General features: G+C 37.2%; 1 protein-coding gene across 1 annotated transcript in view; it reads right to left on the bottom strand.

Annotated features, from left to right (window-relative positions):
* CELSR1 (cadherin EGF LAG seven-pass G-type receptor 1) overlaps positions 1-21402 on the bottom strand; it is a 153960-nt gene that overhangs the window by 17306 nt on the left and 115252 nt on the right. Inside the window, exons 13-24 of the mRNA XM_015823755.1 lie at positions 21105-21246; positions 19721-19841; positions 19144-19327; positions 17197-17298; positions 16165-16259; positions 14166-14375; positions 10981-11164; positions 8014-8157; positions 6779-6980; positions 6038-6205; positions 3946-4072; positions 2136-2336 (exon numbers count right to left, since the gene is read on the bottom strand). Coding sequence (XP_015679241.1) covers positions 2136-2336; positions 3946-4072; positions 6038-6205; positions 6779-6980; positions 8014-8157; positions 10981-11164; positions 14166-14375; positions 16165-16259; positions 17197-17298; positions 19144-19327; positions 19721-19841; positions 21105-21246 — 1880 coding nt within the window. The remainder of the gene's footprint in view (positions 1-2135; positions 2337-3945; positions 4073-6037; positions 6206-6778; positions 6981-8013; positions 8158-10980; positions 11165-14165; positions 14376-16164; positions 16260-17196; positions 17299-19143; positions 19328-19720; positions 19842-21104; positions 21247-21402) is intronic.

The raw sequence follows: 21402 nt of genomic DNA, 5'->3' as shown, positions 1-21402 counted from the left end.
TACTTGTTCATTTAATCAAGACTTCAGGAAAGAGCTGGCAGTTTTACATTCACAATTTAAAAGCTAAACTTGGCAACTTTAAGCCCTGCCTGTAAAGGCTTTAGTCTCATAATTCTGAGTATTTATTTTGCATGTGTCTCTGCATACTGTAGGTCATAATAATGCAAACTGTTTATTTCAGATATACAACAATGAAAATAAAGAATTTTGTCACTCAGTCATCCACGCATGACTGAAACCTCACCCAATCATGTGATCCCTGCCTTACAAAAATTAATAAAAATGAAATGAAATGTTGAGTGACTCTGTGTCAATTGTTTTCCTACATTCTTGGACTTTTCATGCTCATTAGTGTGTGACTGCTGAGATTATTCTTATTCTGCAAGGTTCAAAAACTGACTGAAAGACATACTCAGCATATCTCACTACAATTCAAGGCACGACCCTTTCTGAATGATTTCCGGCTTGCTCAAGTAAAATGTGGCAGTGTATTTTTGTTAATTAATTCATGATTAGCTCTTGTTTTCAAGTTTATAAAAGACATACATTTCTGAACAACACTCTAAATTATTAAATGAATAATTTAAAGGATTTGGTATGGGATGAATTTAAAAGGACATTAATTTGAAAAAAATAAGTTCTTATCACAAAACCCTTAGAAGTGCGAAGCCTGCTAGTACAATATAAAGAAGTAGAACTAAAGAGTTTAACATTTTATTGAGATAAAGTCCCCAAAGTCTTCTCAGAATGGTTGGGTTAAAGGTTTTATCAGCAAGCCCAACTCAGTTCTTCACCTCTACCCTGCCCTCCCACAAGGTCTACTCATTTTTTAAGTGCAGCCATTATATGCCTTATAAAGCTTTGTGTGGCCTTTAAGCCAATGGAAGAAAATGTCTGTGCTGAGTTTTCTATCTGCCATTTGGGTATGGGGTGATGCCCATCCTCATCTTAAATTTATGTTTTCAGAAGCAATTCCCAAGCCAACTATCAGCAGCATCAATATGGTGAGGGAAATATCAGTGCCCTTTGTCCTCTGAATATTTTCTTCATTTTTGTTATTTGATTTCCCCCCCCCCCCCCAAAAAAAATAATAATATTAAAAGCCTGAAACGGAAAATGTGGTTAGGTTGATACAGTATTTTTCTTCTAATTTCTTTGGATCCTGCTCCTGGGGCAACAAGCCACATATCAGAGACTAGAGGCACTTGAGGAGTGTCATGGGCTGTAGAGAATAAGGAACAAGACCTTGACAGAGATTTGCAGGAATAACGGGCCTGAAGTATTTTTAAATCCAGAACAAGATAAAATTTGGAAGTGGATCAGGATGTGACATCTCTAATTCACTAAACTATGAAGAGGGGGAAGGAGGAGATCCAACATAATCAGACTTCAAGATTGCCATTATAGCTAACTCAATAAAAGTAGTTTTCGCCTTCCTGTTAAGTTGATTTCCTGGGCTGGTCTACTTATTGGGGCTGACATGGCTTATTTTATTTCTGGCTGTTTGAGGAGAGCGGGGGATTTTAAGGGTGGAAATAGAGCAGTGTGATTCCCAGAGATCTTCCACTCCCATGCCGGCTTGTAAAATCTTGCCTTTTTCAGTGATGCTAACAGTCTGTGAGGCAAAATTATACCTTTCATGCCCTCTAACTTTATCCACCACTACTCTACAAGATCTACAAGAGTGAGGGAATGGCTGGATCAGGCAGATTTAGAGACCTCTCCTTATCACTTGTTCCAACTGTTGCTGCACCCCATTTCTCCAAAGCTTTGTGAGTGACAGCAGGGGGGTTAGAAGAGCACTTTGCCTATAAATTCTTCAAATCTGGCACTTTGTTTATTAGACATCCTTCTTCAAGAAAGTGTGCATGAGACCACAGCAACAATCAATAAGTATCTTGCATCTGGCTAAGTTCCATCGATTCTCTGATAAAAATGGGTTGATGGTTTCCACACCATCTGGTTTCTACCTGATGCTGTCCAGATACACCAAGGCTATAACAAGTTGCAAAATTAAAAGTTGTGAAGAGTTGGAAATGTATGCACAGCTTTGAGTTATGGTATACTTCTTTGTTTGAGGTATATTAATGTGAGAAAAGGCATGTTAGACAAAAGTCACTGAAATTAAGTCTTACTTGATTTTCTGTCTGATTGATTCCTATCAGGAAGACTAACTCTGAGCAGAACAGAGCAGCTACCAAGTTTTTGTGGATGCTATGCAGATTGGACCGCAGTGTACGGATCAAGACCAGAAGTATGAAGGTCAGCAACAAAGCTACCAGAGAGATGGAAACTGTTGTGTAAGTGATGATCTTGAGAGGAAGTGCTTCACCATTCTGTAAAAGAAAATCATCAGTTTGTTTATTACAGGCATAGACCGATAAAAAATATTCATTTGTCTTTATTCCCCTTCTAAGTGCTCAGTTATTATTATACTTTTTAAATCAGCATTGATTTCTTAGTATATTCATTTGACTAAATGCTGTTGTATCTCAAATCTAGATTCTTTTAAGCGGTATGAAGGGCGGTCAATTACTAAGAATGTTTTAGTTAAAAAAAAAACTTCAGGGAATATGTCAAGCAGTGAATTAATTCACTGACAAGTTTTTGTAGTGAAAGAAGACCACTGTTAAATGGATTTCAGTCCTTTTATTTGGTGTTTACATTTTCATTTCTGATTTACTGCTGCCTGAAGTATACCCACATCAATAAGAGACTATTCTATGCCAGAAAGAAAAGCCTCAAGATGAAGCACAGTGAAGAGACTTCCAGAGATCTATGTCTCTGAAAGTGTATGTATAAAGAAGAATAAATTTTTTTCTTTTTAAAGCACACAGATTACTCATAGGTTAAGCTATTCAATTCCTGCAGGAACTCTCACCAGACGTTTTAAGCTGTGCCCACTTGAGAGACATCATGACATCAGCATTTCTTTCCCTGCACTCTTCCCTGCAAATCCACCCTCAATTTCCTCAAAAAAGGATGTCTGACTTTGGCAAGTCCCCATCTTTGAAATGGGAACGGCAACAACTCACTTTGTCATCTTATAGCAAGGATAAATATATTAAGCAGTAGAGCAATTTGCACACCAAAAGCACGATACAAAGAAATAAACTTGCATAGTTCTGAGTCCATTCTTTGCTTTGCAATCCATAGGCTGAGATGCAAGGTGCTGACGTCTTGGGGTAAGGCTAAGGGCATCTGTGTGAGGACCAGGCAAAAGATTCAAGATGGCAGAAGCACCCTTTTCATGAGTATGGCATGCGCATAAAAAGGGTGGGAGTTTAATCAGGTGGGTGCCATTTTGGATTTTTTGCCCCTTCCCCCCACCCATGGAAGCCCTGGGCCAATCAGTATCCTGCTTTCCTTGAGTCATTAACAGAAAAAATATAAACTACTAAATAAGTAAATAATGAGCAAACCTTTTTTTAAAAAAAAAATAGCTCTCTTGACACCTTATATCAAATAAGGCTCAGATTTAAAACTGGCAAGAAATACAGGTAATCAGGAATTCATTAAAAATGACATTGTAGCTGGACTCCTGTATTATTCATGGTGGCCAATAATCAGGAATCTAATAGCATCTTTTCAGACTAGCTAAGGCTGCAGCTCAGGGCATAATATTTATTAATCAAAAAAAGGTATTACCAGTTTCCTGATTTTTTAAAAAATGACAGTAATTCTTTTTCTAAAAAAATGTTCATTGCATGGTGGTGAGAAAACAAAAGAAAATGAACCAAACAATAAATCCTCCCCTCTGTAAATCCTCCCCTTTGTAGTTGAAGCAAAGTATTGCATGTTAAAGCACACTATTTTGACAAACTGGAAGGTAGCTTTTAAGTAAAAATAAAACACTAATTTAAAATGATCTCACTTGTTTTTGACTCTCATCAAACACCGTTTCATTACTGTAACAAACAAAATAATCACAAGGGAACTGCTTACTTCACGTTTTGAAATATCCATCAGGACTGCAAAACTGGTCATGTGGTTACATTGACAAATAACACGGTTTTGGCGCCGAGAAAACAGTTCGCACCCTTTGGAAGACCAGCCTCCTGCTTCTCTAGTTCTGGTCAATAAAAGGGAAAGAAAAATCCAATTATATTTGTTATCTGACAGTCCAAACTGTTTCAGTGATGGATTGGAACTTAACTTCTCATTGCCCTCTCTCCTCTAAATAATTAATAGTGCACCTCATAAAACATAACAGATTTTTTTTTAAATGCAGCTTTTATGAAAACAGGTGCTTTCAACATTAATCCCCATTTCTCAAGAACAGCACCGATGCCCAGGAGCAGTAGGCTCATTAATGTAATGTCTGGCAATTGAAATTAATGTTTGCAAACATTGTTGTTTCTTTCGACTTTACTTCATCATGACCAATGACAAAATTACACACAGGCAGGATAAGCATGCAAGTAACCCATGATTATCACTTAGCTATCTCTTTGATCTTTAAGTAATAGTGAATCTTCTCCTGGTTAGAAAGCTATAATAAAATCAATTACTTTAAATCTCTCAGATTATTTGGTATGTATCTATTTTGATATCCAAGCATTGGTTGCAAGATATGGGTGCAGTGTTTCCCACATTTTCCAAGATGTTATTTTGATGGCTCACATCTATAAGAGCTGCAAGTTTTGCAAAGATAAATAATATCATGATCCATGGAAAAAGAAGCACAGAAGCCCCCTAGAACATTTGATTAGCTGATCCTGTTCCTGAGTGAAATTCAAAATAGATAAAAGTTCAGCTCTTAGATAATTTTGGATTTGCTGCCAAGCCCTACATGGAATACTGAGTACAGCAACAGTCAAGTATCCTGAAAGGCAGTAGATTACATTTATTCCCTGGAAAATTGGGAGGGGGGAAGCATGCACAGAACTAAAGAGGAAAGCAACAGAATTGATGAAAGAACAAGGAGAGCCTGCCTACAAGCATAAAAACAGGAGGTGGAGATGATCTCTGTCCAAGTGTTATATCTGCAATTCAAAGAGGTATTAAGAACATAAACTGTGTTCTGCTGAATTAGACCCCTGGCCCACCTAGTCCAGCAGTCTGTTCTTATAGTGGCCAGCCAACTAAACAAGGAAGCCCACTAGTCTCCCACAGATGGTCTTACAGGAGTATCTTTCTGCCATGCTTAATGGGACATGAGAACATGTCCTCAGTCACAGTAGTTACATAAATCAGAGGTCCCCAACCTTTTGGGCACCAGGGACCGGTTACGTGGAGAGAGGCTTTTCCGCGGACTGGAGGGGGCGTGGTTTTGTGTGCTGCCTACATCCCGTGGATGGGGCTTTGCTTGTTTGTGCAGACTGGTTGCTGGCATGCCACGGCCTGGGACTGGTCCATGGACCGGGGGTTGGGGACCCCTGACATAAACACTCTTTTTTACTGAATATATTCCTGGATGGATAAACTATTCTTTCTTCACATGGGAATGGGTGACAGAATGAAAAGCAATCAGAGGTTCAGTGAAATTACTTTTATACCCACAATCACATTCTTTCTGTTTTTCATTGCAAACAGTAAAAATAGAGTGACAGAAGGCTACTGATTATTAACAGAATTGTTTTTGAGTCAATTTGATAACGCTTCAAAAAGTAGATTGATAGTTCATGTTCTCTTAATGTTGAAAAAATCTTTTCTTTAAAAAAAAATTGAACTGCTTTCCATTTAAACAGCTAACTTCTGTCTAGAAACCGTTCTCAAATAAATATGTTGTGTGAATTTGTCTAAAACAGCCATCTGTCTGCTTGAATACTGGAATACTTTATTAAAAGTATTGTTCCCTAGCTTTTATTCCTAATCAGCAATAAATAACAGCCAATGAAATTGTCACTGTTTTTTATACTATGCAGTCTACATAAAAAAGACCAAATTATTATTATTATGGAGAAAATCTATCTATGTGATTGCTGAGAGCCTACATTGCGCTGATGACACATAATTGATCAATCAATTATTATTATCCTTAAAATGCCCATCCACAATAACTGCCCATTGAAAGAGTGCAGATTGGCAAACATACGCAATTGAATGGTTCCAGAACACACAAACAGGCTTTGTTCTCTCCTCTGTATTCAGCATAACATGCTCAATCCTAATTGGGATGTCCAGTAGATTAGGCAAAGAATTTCCATCTCTATAAATGATTACGCTGGTTACTGGAGTATTAATGATGGGCCGGTTGGGTAACCTGGCAAAATAGAACAAAAGTATCATTACAGATGTACAAGAAAATATTTTATTGTTTTCAGAAGAGCATATTGCTTTGGGTTTAGTCAGGACTCAGTACTGAATGCTCTTCTGTGTGAAGACATCTAAAGGGACAGTTTAAGCAAGCACATTCATTGCCCGTTAGCTTTAGCAAATGAGTGATGGATTTTATGTATTAGTGAGTCATCAGAAATTTTAAAAACATTGACAGAACATGCCCAATATCCTCAACCTAATGAGTCAGTTCACAAATTTAACTATGAGCCAAAAGATCATGAGAATGCAACTGAGTTCTGAATTGCTCTATGAATCCTTGAGGTTCCAATTCTAAGATTGAATTTTTAAACAAATAAATCCTATTTTCTTTTCCAAACTGGTATCTATTTTATTGTGGATTAGTTTCTAGGATCATCCAGGACAACCAAGAGAAATGTCAGCAACTAATTTTTCAGTAAAACTAAGAATAAATGTATAATACATGATTTTGTCATACATAAGCACAATTGCCCAATCCAGAATTATTATTCAAGCAAGTTAAAAGTATAAATTTTACCTTAAACTCCTTCGGTCAGGATCATAGTTCTCAGGCAGAAGATGTCCCAAGGTTCGATATATAATCACCATGCCAACAGCATGTAGGCTGGAATTCTCTGGATGCCGACGTTGTCTTTTGGCGTGTATATTTTTATTATTTACAATCTCATCCTCCATCTTCAATAACATTCCATAGTTTGAAGGCTTTATTGTAGGACCCACTAAAGAAAAACATGATGCCAAATTATAGGTGTGAATTTATACTTAAAGCAGCAATGAGCAATTTCATGGTGTGAAGTGGACATCCGACTGAGTATGATAGTCCTTGAAGTCCCTTCAAACTGTATTATTATATATGTTTAAAATATAATAAAGGAAGTGCATCACGTGGCTGCAAAAATGTTGCCTTTTCCTACTTTAAAGAAGTGAATTAAGAGGTTGTCAGAATTATAAATTAAGAAAATTTGTAATTGAAGATCAAAGTGAAACATTTATTTCATCTGTATTCTCCTTCTAGTTTCTCCCTCTATCCCATAATGGTTTATAACTTCCAGGTTTTTTTAAAAAAAATATTACTCTAAACTAACAGAAAAAATATAGATTCAATAGTATTAACAAAATAATGTAATCAAAATTAATCATTATGAAAACAATAAAAAGAAGAAAAAAGAAAAAAAGAAATTTCTGATTTTCGGTACACCTGTTGAGCAAAATGAAAAAGAAGACACTACAGCAGGGGTGTCAAATTGGCAGCCCACGAGCTGGATGGGTCACGCGTGGGCCATGCCCACCCCGGCTCCGCAAAGGCAAAAAAGCCACAATATGTCACGATACGTTACGTGACGCGATCGAGTTTGACACTTGTGCACTACAGGATCTACTCTATTCAGTATAGTTTCAATTTTAGTTCTTTTTCTTTTTTTATTATTAAGTATGAAATCAAATTTTGCAGAGGGAAACATTAGGAAAATGTATTTTGTTATCAAGTATTAGCGTCGTGAACTTTGTCTCCTCTAAGTCATACTTAATCTTTCTCAAGCAACAATTTAATAGTCAATCTGAACATTCTTATTATTTCATTCCCAAAACACATACATAAACCTTCTAAATCTCAGGATTTCTAAATGTGCTTGTACTGAAATCCTTAGAATTCTCAACTGGGCAAACATTATACTGTCTTGGAATTAAAGCTGCAATCCCAATAGACTTGGTGGGTAGAAGATTGGGAAGAACTACTCTAAAACAGCATCATACCTTTTGTGATAGAGGTTTTGAGCAAAGTTTCAGGAAACAAAACAGACGATTCCAAATCTTTTGGATAATCTTCTTTGATTGCACTAAAATGTGGCACTCTAGCTCCCGTAAAATTAGACTTTTCAAATATGTCGACAGCAATAACTAAAAGAAACAATACAAACAATGCAACAAGCAATATAAACAAGAAAAGTCGTAGTATAATTCATTTCTTTTATATTTGGCTTAAATAACTAAGTAATAGTTTAGTAAATTTAATGCTTTATTAGTTTTTTAAACCATAGAGATATTGGGGAAAAGTTTAACGATATTTATTGGATTTTTTTTTTCAGGAAGGAAAGGGTCAAAGCTGTAAAGAAGTGTGTGAAGATATAACACACCTGTCCATTTTGGTGGTGCCATATTCTGCAACAGAAGCATAGTTAAGCACTTTTAAGAAGGCACTGGATATTTGATAACGTTAACTTGTTTCTCAGAAAATCAGCCCCATGTTCTAGCATAGAAGTATGAAGAAGTTGCTATATCAATTCAGACTACTTATTCATTGAATTTATATGGTTTCAGCAAGGTTCTCAGGACTGGAGACTTTCCCACCCCTACCTGAATACCATAGGTCAGGAATTGACCCCCAAAGTTTCTGCAGGCAATGCAAAGGTTCTACCGCTGGGCTTCAGTGCATCTTGAAATACTGTTAAGTGTTTTTGTAGAGCAGCGATGTCAGTGAGAAATGTCTTTTGCAATAGGGATGTAGAAAAATAAATATACTTCAAGAGCAGGTGTCTTCTTTTGGCCTGGAGGCTGCACTTTGAAGTGATTATGATGGATGACTGCCTCTAAAAGTTCCAAGATGAATGTCACAGTTTTGGGGGGGGAGTTAGGTGGTAATTTTAAGAATCCAAACTCATAGAGGCTCAACACATTTATTTTTGCCTTTCTTCCATGAAAAATACCACAAATCATTCTGATAAAACCCAGAAGCGTTTTTTACTGAATCATAGAAGCTACAAATGGGAGGATTGCATGCAGTTTCCAAATAACAGGTTGCACACTACAGAAATTGGGGCCATTTTAATTTCACAATTCTAACCAACTTTTCTTTCTGTCAACTAAGATAATGCAGCAGTGCATTTGTTGATTATAAATTACAACTGTCCTCTTGAAAATGTCAGTTTGTATTAAAATAGCTCATAACATATCTGAATTGTACTGGTTAGAGTTAAATGAAGTATAGGAAAACTAAGGTTTAAATCCTATTTGAGCCATTTCATTTTCATTGAATGACCTTACGCCAGTCATTCTTCTACCTCCACATGGAAAATAGTAAAACCCCTGTCTTGAGTATACAAATTAGATTTATAACACAATATATTCTACAGATCAAATTAGAACATGATCGCATCCTAATTGAAACAGCTAGATGAGAGGAACTAAAACTGTACTTAGAAGAAGGCCCCCTTAATTCATTAAAACTACCGTAAGTTCCTGAATAAACATTCCTAACTTCATTCTCAAAATAACTGGCAATTTTCTGACACTAAATGGAGCCAATTATCTGTCGACTGTGGCATTCACCCAGCCCTCTTATTTGTCTTCATGTATAAATACAGAAATTTAATGTCAAAACTAGCCCTGAATATTTTCTTCGGCTTCTTTTTTCTCGTTCTCATTTAATCTCCCTGTCAAATTCTTCAGCAGTTGCTGAATTCTCTGTCAGTGAGGCAATTCTTTGCTTATTGAATTTAGAGAGTGACATGTCTATCCCCTATTATCTTCCTTTTGGGGGGGGTCTCTTTCACTTTCACACCATGGTCCACAGCTGCTAGGGTGGAAATGGTAACGGTGTAGAAGAGACTGACAGGTTAGGAATCCCAGAGAGCTGTTGAATTTGACAAAGGGCTGAGTGATTCTGAAACATTAGTCTGTTTCTTTTTTTTTTCATTTGGACGACTAGGTACAGATAGTCTCCATTAATCTACCACACTTGGTTTCAGAAAGCCAAGCCAAGCAATCGCTAAACAAAACTGTGAAAATGCTTATGATCTAACTTCAGTTTTCCTTTGCTTTACAGATCTGTGAAGACTATAAACAGGAGGACTGCTCAGTTTTATTTTCATTTTATTGCTTTTTTATTTACTTTACTTAACGTTTTACATTTTGACAAGACAAAACCTCTGGATTCAATGGAGAAATTGAATGTACAGCTATATCTGTCCTTTAGCAGCCCTCCTGTTCTTTTACAAGTATGTCACACACACACATACACACAATTATAATATATATTATGTATGTATACACTATATGTTATGTATTACACACACACACACACATATACATACATTACACAACACACATTTTTGGAACAGTCATTTTGCCTCATGAGAGAAGGAAAATGGAAATGCTTTTGTAAAATGCTTCCTGGTTTCAGTAATTTCAAAGCAGGATATGAACTCTAGTCCTCAAGTTACAATTGTAACAGAGGTTGTCCACAACGATAGTAACTCTTTGACAGTTGTAAATCAGGTCACCTATGTGACTGACTCAATTTTATAAACTTTTTTTGCAGCAGTTGTTAAGTGATGCAATGGTTCCCTATGAGAGCAGTTTTGCTGAAAACTAGAACTGCTATTTTTCAGCAAAATGTGGTCATGTGACTGCAGAGATGCTACAAATGGCTGTAAATACAGTCCAGTTGCCAAGTGTGGTCACATGACTGTGGGGAAGGGCAGGAAATTGTCGGAACTTCAAATCCAAGTCAAAGTACCAAAGGGGGTACTTATAGCCCAAATCCTTGGAAGGCTCTGGGCACCAAGGTGATGCTTTAAAACAGCGATTCTGAAACTTGACAAATTCAAGACATGTGGACTTCAACTCCCACATTCCCCAGCCAGCACTATTGCCAATTTTTAGAAAAACTGCTTTAAGAAGTCATATCTGATAGGAAAATGATCACTAGAGGCAGGAACTTACTCATGTTTGCAGCAATGATAACAAAAGGTTTCATGTAGGTACTTTTCATGTTCTTTGCCAAATTGTGAAAATAATCTTCATAGTATTTCAGCAAGTGAGCTGTACCCCCTTCTGTCCTTTGGATGTGTTCCCAAAGGTCTTTTGTGCGAGGATCCAGTAAGGCACTTCCTGTTTTTATGATATTCTAGAAGAGGAAGAAAAATATGCTAAGGAAAAAAAATGTAACAATATCACACTTACGGTGGAAAGAAAGAGGAAAGAAAGAAGCTGAACCTAACCCTAACCCAGTGATGGCGAACCTTTTAGAGACTGAGTGCCCAAACTGCAACCCAAAACCCACTTATGCATCGTCGAGTGCCGGGTGGGTGTGGCCCATTGGCTGGGTGTGGCCAATTGGGCATGGCCAATTGGGTGGGCGTGGCTGCAGTGGTAACAGCAGACTGGGTGGGACTAAAAAGTTCAATCAATCAATTCCAACTTTACAAGATCTTTTTTTTTCCGCAAGAAGTTGAAATTGACTGATAGAACCTTTTTTTTTTGCACACAGCCACCTAAAGCGAAAAGGTTTTATAAAACCCAGCTGAAGGCCTAGGACTGGGACGACGGTGTACGTGCCCACAGAGAGGGCTTGGAGTGCCACCTCTGGCACCCGTGCCATAGGTTCGCCACCACTGCCCTAACCAAAACTCTGTATGCAGTCTAATGAAGCTTTTCTTAAACAAACACAAACTATAATTATTTTATTTTCACCATTTTGCTCTCCAGTGACTTGTACATTTTTAATATATGTATGGTAATTTGGTTTTGCAACATTTATAATTTTATTAAAAAGTATAACAATTTTAGAATTTTACACTGGATTATTGCTGTCGTCTGAAGATTTGATAACTCTCAAACTAATAAATAAATAAATAAACCATCTGTCATTAGAATGGCTGTTGGAAAATGCTCCTGAGAATACAATACATAGCCAAGAAAGCAAACAAATGGATTATCAAACAAATGAACCCAAAGTTCTCACTTGAGCCACAAATGACTAGCCTCAAATTATCCCATTTCAGTCACATTATGTCTTTGGAGAAGACTCTAATGCTGGGAAGGAAAGAGAAGAAGAGGATGACCAGCAAGATGGATGGACTCAATTAGAGCCAGTGATGGGGTACACTGTTGGAAGAGCTGAGAGACCAGGTTGAGGGCAACCTGTCATGCAGAAAAATCTATCTATGGTCTCTAAAAGTTGACACCAACCTGATGGCATATAATCAATCAATCAATCATTACAGGTAATTCTCAATTTTACAATCACCAGTAGGCCAGAATTTTGGTCATAAGCTGGGGCAGTCGATCAGCAGATCACCATGTGACCCGACTTGATTTTACAACCATCTTTATGTTGGTTGCAAGTCACAGTCACATGACCATAGAATGCTACAACTGGTCGTAAATATGAGCTGGTTGCCAAGTGCCCAAAATGTAGTCATGTGACTGTGCTGGGGGTGGACATTTTAAGATGGTCAAATGTGTTTTACAGGCTATAAAGCACCCTTCCCAAGGCTATCCTCACTTCAAATGGATGTTAAGTGTCCAATCATTAAGTGAGAATTACCTTTAAAATGGAAAGGTTATTTTTAGAAATCCGTGAAACACCAGCAGGGAGAAACCTAAAAGAGCACTAACTTTTGTCAGTGAATTGAGGTAGAAATCATTCTTAGCTAGCCTAGCTGAGTAACCATGAAAAAAAACAGTATTCTTTTGTATTAGAGTCAGATGGATTCATATTTTCCAAGAACAGCATGCAATATAGTGCACATAATAATAAAACTCTTCTTATTTATGTATTGGCGTGAATAATACAGCATCTCTTCATAAAACTACAGATCTCCCTATCAGTGCAGTTAGTCCTGCATAGCACTGAAACACTGCATGGAGTAAGAGGTGCTTTTCCCTGAAACTATAATACGGAGTTTGTTGGCATTCACGCAAAAGTACAAACTGTATAATTGGAACACAAGCTATTTTTCCCTGTTTGGTATTTGATTTCTGTGAAAAGGCAAATTTTACATTTTTTGTTTTGTTACCCAGCCATCATTTGGGCTATTTTTTTTTTTTACTATTTAAAAGAGATTATTTAATATTAAGGGAATTTGGAAAAATACAACTAAAATAAATACAGTTTCTTCAGGAAAAAAATGTTTCTTTTTATTGCAATCTGATAATGCTAGAATGTGCTTTAATTTGCACAGTTTATAAATGCGTAGAGAGATTGGCACTGGAGCTATAGTCATATGATTATTATTTCACAATGAGTTAAACAAACCTCTTGTTACACAGTGACTTGGTTCTTTGGGAGATGAATTAAATTACTTTTTGGTGAATCTAAAGCACCTTCTTAGAGTTCAAAAGCAGAATCTCTATGCTCTGTGGAATTCACTAGAACATTTTAATGTTGAGTATTGGCAACAGTGTGAGAAAAATGAGTCTATTTCCATTCTACAGTCTTCCTTCAAACATGCAAACATCATTCAGTGTTATATCTCACTTTCATTATGCTGGAGCTCTTACAGAGTAATACCTTGCAATGCACTTTAGCACAAAACCATATAATTTAGAGCTCATCAAACAAAAATGTTTGTTTTGGTACTAACAGGGTCTACCAGGTGAAAGAAGGAAATGATTCCAACATCCACCTCCCAATCACAGGTCTATCCTTTTTTCCTATCCCTTTTTTTCAGGACCAATTTCTAAGAAATGCTACTTCAGCCCAGCAAACTCAACTAAAAATATGAATATATTGCTCCATTGCACTAAAGAGATTACAACAAGGACTCATCACTAAAAGCAACACTAGAAAAAAATCAAAACCAAATACCTAGATTCTGTTAAGAGATAGAGATTTTTTTATCAGCAGTTATTTTTAGTTGAACTGCTTTAGAAAGCTTTATCAGTTATGTGACATTTCTGTATGGCGAAACAAAAGACCTATTTAGGCCTTCTATTCTTCCATCAAGTCCCTAGAAGGGCTTCCCTTTCATATGGTCAGAGAACTGAAAAGGACTACTAGATAAATAATGTGCAATTTTATGCCTCACTTCACAGTGTCCTCCTAAGAATTGCATTCCCACATTTCCAACTTTCCTAAGTGTCACATCCTTGTGTTTTCTCACTATCAGTTCAACATTTCTTACCTCATTAAATTCCACATCCCTTGTTGCAGCCAAATCAAACCCCTGTTGCTGGCTCTCATACTGCAACACCCTGATCATCATCTGATAGGCTGTCCGCACATCATTTCCATAGAAGGAACTTGTGTGGTTTGTGGCATTTTGAAGCACTTTCACTATCTGCACCGACTTAGCACTGTCCATTTTTGTCTCATTGTGGAGAAATTTCTCATTCTGACAGAAACAGAAAATAAGGCAAAAAAATAAAATAAAATTAGGAAACAAATTTCATTTGCTCTTTGTTAAATCATTTGAAGGAGTGCCCAATTCATCACTTTAGATTCAATTTGTCAGTTGGCTCAAGTGGCGAATAAATCTTTATGTCAGAGGTCCCCAACCTTGGCAACTTTAAGACCTGTGGACTTCAACTCCCAGAGTTCCCCAGCCAGCATGGCTGGCTGGGGAATTCTGGGAGTTGAAGTCCACAGGTCTTAAAGTTGCCAAGGTTGGGGACCTCTGCTCTATGTGACAGAATGATAGGCCCAATTGTAGATTTGATTTACAGGTAAATATACTCTTTCAGTGTATGAAGACTACCTGGTGCATGTGAACATCTTTTAAATATTTGGGCAGAATTTTGATGAGATGAACACTCTACTCAAGTTTGTCTGTCTATGTTTCTCTGCACATGCACTGAAACAGCGATCTCCAACCTTTCCAGCTCTCTGGACTGGCAGTGGCGGCGGCGGTGGTGTAGAGGGGATAATTTTGCACACGTGCCGGCTGCTTACACAAACGACACTTTGCGCACTTGCGCTCTCACCCTCCGCTTGCGCAGAAAGATCATAAGTACTGGTATTTTGTGGGCTCAGCAAAATTGTAACAGTGTAATCTCACATAAGAGATTTGAGTGAGCAATGTACAAGCAGCTAGACATTTAGCTATGCACTTTGGGATGAACACCCTTTGTATGATGAGGGAGTATGAATGGATTCCCAAAAAAACATTGCAGACTACAGGAATCATTTGCGCTTCAGTTTGAGATGCAGACAACACAGACTCATCCCCAACAGCCTGTGCCTGTCTTCAACAGCGAAGGGACAAAGGGCAGAGGACATCCTGCAGCCAAGAAGCCTCCACACCCATTTGCACTACTCAGGTGACCTTAAGGACACAGATAAACCTCCAAGTGGCCTCATCGACTCTCTAAAACAGAGGTCTTCAAACTTGGCCCTTTTATGACTTGTGGATTTCAATTCCCAGGCATGCTGGCTGAGGAATTCTGGGAGTTGAAGTCCACAAGTCATAAAAGGGCCAGGTTTGAAGACCCCCTGCTCTAAAAGAATGCAAATGACCAGCTGCCTGCAAGGAACATAAATTCTTCCATTCCCCACCCTCCAGTCAGAGCTGAAGAAGCTTCTTTGATGAGAAGCGAAACGTCTTCAAAGAAAAACAAGAAAGTCCAGTTGCCTCCTGAAAAAACAGCTTTGGAACAACCATGACCTGGATGACTGAGAATCTCCACAGACAAGCAGTCCTCAAGTTACATCCACAACTGGGACTAGAATTTCCATGACTAAGCATGGCAGTTATTAAATGAGTCACACCTGATTTTATGATCTTTTTGGCCATGGTTATTAAGAAAATCACTGTACTTGTTATGTGAATCATATGGTTATTAAGTGAATCTGGCTTCCCCCATTGACTGATTGTTGGAAGCTGGCTGGGAAAGTCAGAAATGGAGATAATTTGACTCTGGAATTCTGTAATCATCATAAATACATGCTGGTTGCCGAAGTGCCCCGATTTTGATCACATGACTGTGGGGATGCTGCAATGGTCATAAATGTGAGGACTGGTCATAAGTAACTTTTTTCAGTGCTATTGTACCTTTGGATGGTCACTAAGCAAATGGTTGTAAGTCAAAGACTACCTGTAAATGACACATTACAATGCCTCCAAAAATATTACAAATTTCTATGGAACAATGAATACCATGCTCAGTAGGTTACCCCACTCTTACCATGATTTTAAGAGTCACAAAGTCAACGGTAGTACAGTTAAAAAGTTCAGGGGAAAGCCAGCCTTTCTCACTGCTACAATGCCGAACAGCGTTTCCTTAAACAGAAAATCAATTAGTGAGAAATTCAAAAGTTTTACCATCATGTTTAATTTATAAGAATATTAACCTTCTACAACTTTTTACCTGACACAGTTGTACAATTATATGTAAGAAACACTTCTAATTATAATTTTTAAAAAGGGCATTTTACAGCGGAGTCATATGTCAATGTAGTTTGGTGCTGCTGCTGGTATTGGTGACAATTTAACTAGTTAAATGAGAGTCAGTTTGGTCTAGTGGCTAAGGCAGGGGCCTTCAAACTTGGCCCTTTTATGACTTGTGGACTTCAACTCCCAGAATTCCTCAGCCAGGCACACTGGCTGAGGAATTCTAGGAGTTGAAGTCCACAAGTCATAAAAGGGCCAAGTTTGAAGACTCCTGGGCTAAGGCAAAAGGTTAGAAAGCAAGAGATCATGACTTCAAGTCCCACTTAGCTCTGAAAGCCAGCTGGGTGACTTTGAACAAGTCACCTTCTCTCAGTCCAACTCACCTCACAGGATTGTTGTTGTGAGGAAAATAGGAGGAGGAAGATATGTTGGATATGTTTGCCATCTTGCGCTGTTTATGAAAATAATATAGGTGGGATATAAATAAATGAAGAAATAAATAAATCATCAAAAGGTTTTCTATATATGTCATTATAAAACATGTCATTATGCTGCAGAATAAAAGTAAGAGACGATTTTTAAAAGTTTTGTTTTTCTCCTCACTCTTATATTCCAACTATCTAATTTATATTTTGATTGCTTTGTCTAAATGAGTTTTTTTTAGTATGTTCTTAACAGGTTCTGTCTGTGCGAAACAGACTTCCATCTGCAGGATTTCATAGACAACTCTCTTCCATATGTCAACCAACTTTTTTGAATCTTTATTTTTTCCAACACTTAACCTAGAATAACACTTGAGATATACTGTATAATAACAATTACTCACCCACTGATCCCTTAGGACATGGAACAGCAGCAGGTTGTCCAAACTTGGTTTGTGGCCACCAAATGCCAGCTTCAAAAGCTTTGGGACATCCATTGTAAACCACTACATGAGATTGAAGGGAAAGTTTTATGAAGTGGGGTCAACAACATAAAGCAATAGCAGAAAGAAGAAATGAGAACAATCATTATTCTTGTCTTGTTTAGAAAAATAAGAAGACTCATTAGACTAGAATGTCAGAATAGAGTGCTGTTTTTATGCTGATCTAATCTTAGCTTTCCATTTTAATTGAGAAAATCAGACAAAGAAATAAAAATGTGCAGGACTGGCCTAGGGGAAATTTTTAGTGGGGGTTTTAAAATAATTTTAAATTACTTAGGCCAATTATTAATATTTGTCTTTTAATCATGTTTTAACTGAAGTTTTTGGTATTTTGTAGTTTTTATCTGGTTGTTAGCCGCCCTGAGTCCGCAAGGAGAAGGGCGGGATATAAATAGAAGCAATAAATAAATAAATAAATAAATAAATTAAATTAATAACACCATTTGATTCAAAGATTCATTTGAAAAAGAAATAAAGAACAAAACAAAGAACTTTTTTCTGCAAGGGTTCCAACAGAAAATTACCATTATCTATAATTTATTGTAATATACTGATTAAACTGAGTTTGCCATGATAGAATTTAATGAAAGCAAATCTCTGAAGGACAATCAGCCTATATTTATTCTGAAATTTAATTCCTTTGTATAAAATTGATTTATCTTCTCCCTTGCTGCTTCATTGAGAATTGAAGATAGCTAACAATGATTAAAATACAGAGAAATTTAAACCTCACATTAAAACAAAAATGTGTTGGCAAAACTATGTATCTTGAACTGCTTTTCTTAAATGGGGAAAAAAATGTGCTTCAGAATCAACTCCTGAATCAACTATCCTTCAGTGAAATTTCTAAGGAGAATATAAAACTGAAAAAAAAAACCTGCAACACATTTTAAGAGACAAGTAAAACAACCTACGAGGCTAGATAAAATGATGTCTCTTTGGCACTGGGAATAAAAAATAGATACAGGTAGTCCTCGACTTACAACAGTTCATTTAGTGACTGTTCACAGTTACGACACTGAAAAAGTGACTTATGACCATTTTTCACAGTTACAATCTTTCCAGCAGTCCCATGATCATGTGATCAAAATTCAGCTGCTTGGCAACTGGTTCCTATTTATGGCCGCTGCTGTGTCCCATGGGCCATGTGATCCCCTTTTGCGACCTTCTGATGAGCAAAGTCAATGGGGGAGGCCAGTTTTACTTAACAACTGGGTTACTAACTTATCAATTGCAGTGATTCACTTAACAACTGAGGCAAGAAAGGTCATAAAATGGGACAGAGTTAACTTAACAAATGTCTCATTTAACAACAGAAACCTGGGGCCCAGTTGTGGTTGTAAGTTGAGGCCAAAAAGGCCAACACAGTGCTAGGCTGCATTAACAGAGGGATAGAATCAAGATCACGTGAAGTGTTAATACCACTTTACAATGCCTTGGTAAGGCCACACTTGGAATACTGCATCCAGTTTTGGTCACCACGATGTAAAAAAGATGTTGAGACTTTAGAAAGAGTGCAGAGAAGAGCAACAAAGATGATTAGGGGACNGAATGCTCCAACACTGGAAGTTTTTAAGAAGAGACTGGACAGCCATTTGTCCGAAATGGTATAGGGTTTCCTGCCTGAGCAGGGGGTTGGACTAGATGACCTTCAAGGTCCCTTCCAACTTTACTATTATTATTATTATTATTATTATTATTATTATTATTATTATTATTATTATTATTATTATTATTATTATTAAGTAAAGTGCTATATCTAGTTTTTACTCACATCTATGGCAGTCAATACTGGTCAAAATGGGGGACAAATTTTCAAATGTGGCAAATGGCAAACCAAGAAAATACCTTCACATCCATGAAGTGTAACTTCAGCAAAGGGATTATCACAGCGATTGCACTGTCGTCCAATCACGCCTGATTTGCAGGGACATTGCCCAGTTTCCATGTCACAAGAGCGAGTGTGGGAACCAGAAGGGAAACAATCACATGGATAACAGGAGTCACTGTTCTGTGGTCGGTAATAGTTTTTCTGGAAAGATGAAAACCCATCAGTCAGTCAAGGCTACCAGAAATACAATATTTTGAACCTAGGATTACAAAAAAAACCTCAGGGATCCTGACTTTTTTTTCAGGAAAATGATACTTAAAATATATTTTTCATGTGCAGACGTTGAACACAACAGCTGGACTTTTTCAAGTTTCAAAATGTAACATGGAAATAAAAATTGATAATTCTTATTCAGACAACTCCCAAATCTACCCTTATTTTTTAAAAACATAATTGTTAAAACCAAGTATATAAAAAAGGAATGTAGAGGTTCTGAAGATGTATGGAGATTTAAATTAAGTCTCATCAATATTATTCATTTCTGAATCACCTAAACAGCCTGAAGTGTGATGGAAAGAATGATACATTCCTTACCTTACATCGACAGGCTCCATTTGTCTTATTGCAGTCAGGATCAAATCCTTTACTGATCTCACAATTACAGGGCCCACAAATAGGATTTCCCCACCAGCCTCTGGGACAAGGTAAATCAATTCTACAGAGGAATTGGAATGTTGACAGATGTAAGAATCACTAATCTCTTGCAAAATTATTTAAAGATAATAAAGGAAAAGATATTCTCTTTCACTGAAAATAGCAATGCATGTCTTGCCCTCTTATGCTAACATTTCATAAATTCATATACTGTATGTGTGTGTGTGAATTTATAAAATATTATGCATGAAATAAAAGAATACACACATAGACACACAGTTCAGGCTAGGTTCTCTGACTTCTGTAACAGATAACTTCTTAGAGAGGTTGTCAGGTGTAAACAACCAGACTCACACTTGTAGAATTGAAATTAGCTACTTTATTGTTCAATGCCTATTTCACAGGAATCCTCCCAAATTGGCACCTGGGAAAAACTAGATAAAGGCAATGGCATTCAAGGGGATGGATCAGACCTTGCCTTTTATGCCTATATAACAACTTCACATTAATTCCCCATTTAACTCCTCCCCTGATTGGGACCTTGCTCTCCAACATCAATTGTGTGATGGCACCTAGCCAACCACAACTGATCTCAGCAAGCTGAATAGGGTCAGACCTGGCTGGTACTTGAATGGAAAAACACAAGGTAATCCCAGGATTGTAGCTAGATTGGGAAGACAAACATACATCCCAGAAGAAGGCAAGAGCAAGCTATTTTTGTATTGTTGCCAAGAAGTCACTAGGAATTAAACTCAACATGGAAATTTCACAATGAAAAATACAACAGAATGGTACAAATTAAATATGAGTAACTAGATAAATTATCTCGCATATTTTGTTTGGAACAGAATGCTTTACTTTTGTGTATATTTGTGTGTGAGAGAGATTGTAGAGAGTACAGGTAGTCCTCGACTTACAACAATTCAATTAGTGACCGTTCAAAGTAACAATGGCACTGAAATTAGTGACTTATGGTCACCTTTCACACTTATGACCATTGCAGCATCCTCGTGGTCACGTGATTTACATTCGGATACTTGACAATTGACTCATATTTATGATAGAGGTCATGTGATCCTCTTTTGCGACCTTGTGACAAGCAAAGTCAATGGAGAAACCAGGTTCACTTAATAACTGTGTTACTAATTTAACAACTACAGTAATTCACTTAACAAATGTGGCAAGAAAGGTCATAAAATGGGACAAAACTCACTTAACAAATTTCTCAGTTAGCAACATAAACCCTTTGGGCTCAGTTGTGGTCATAAGGTGAGGACTACCTGTAGTCAGAAAGGAAAAGAACTAGCCAAAATCCTTTGCTTACTTGCTTTCACAGTACTGTCCATAATAACTTTGTCCACATTCACAGGTATACCCGTGGGAAGAGCTTGGTTTATGAATACAAGTAGAGACATGTTCACAGGGGTTCAGACTACAAACATCAATACAGTCTGTCCCAAAGTACCCTGAGAAGACAAAGTCACAGACATAGAGAAAACTGAGAACTTAGTAATGGTTCTAAAATTCTCAGAAATAAACAAAACTAGACACTAATAACACTTCTTGAATTATCAGGACACTTTTCTATAGCCATCAGAAAGTTATTTCTGTTGAGAAAGAGT

The sequence above is a fragment of the Protobothrops mucrosquamatus genome, unplaced genomic scaffold, assembly GCF_001527695.2.
Source record: "Protobothrops mucrosquamatus isolate PMUCROS unplaced genomic scaffold, P.Mucros_1.0 scaffold1976, whole genome shotgun sequence".
Taxonomy (NCBI): Eukaryota; Metazoa; Chordata; class Lepidosauria; order Squamata; family Viperidae; genus Protobothrops; species Protobothrops mucrosquamatus.
The sequence above is the reverse complement of the archived record's forward strand: the minus strand, read 5'-3'. Positions and strand labels throughout refer to the sequence as shown.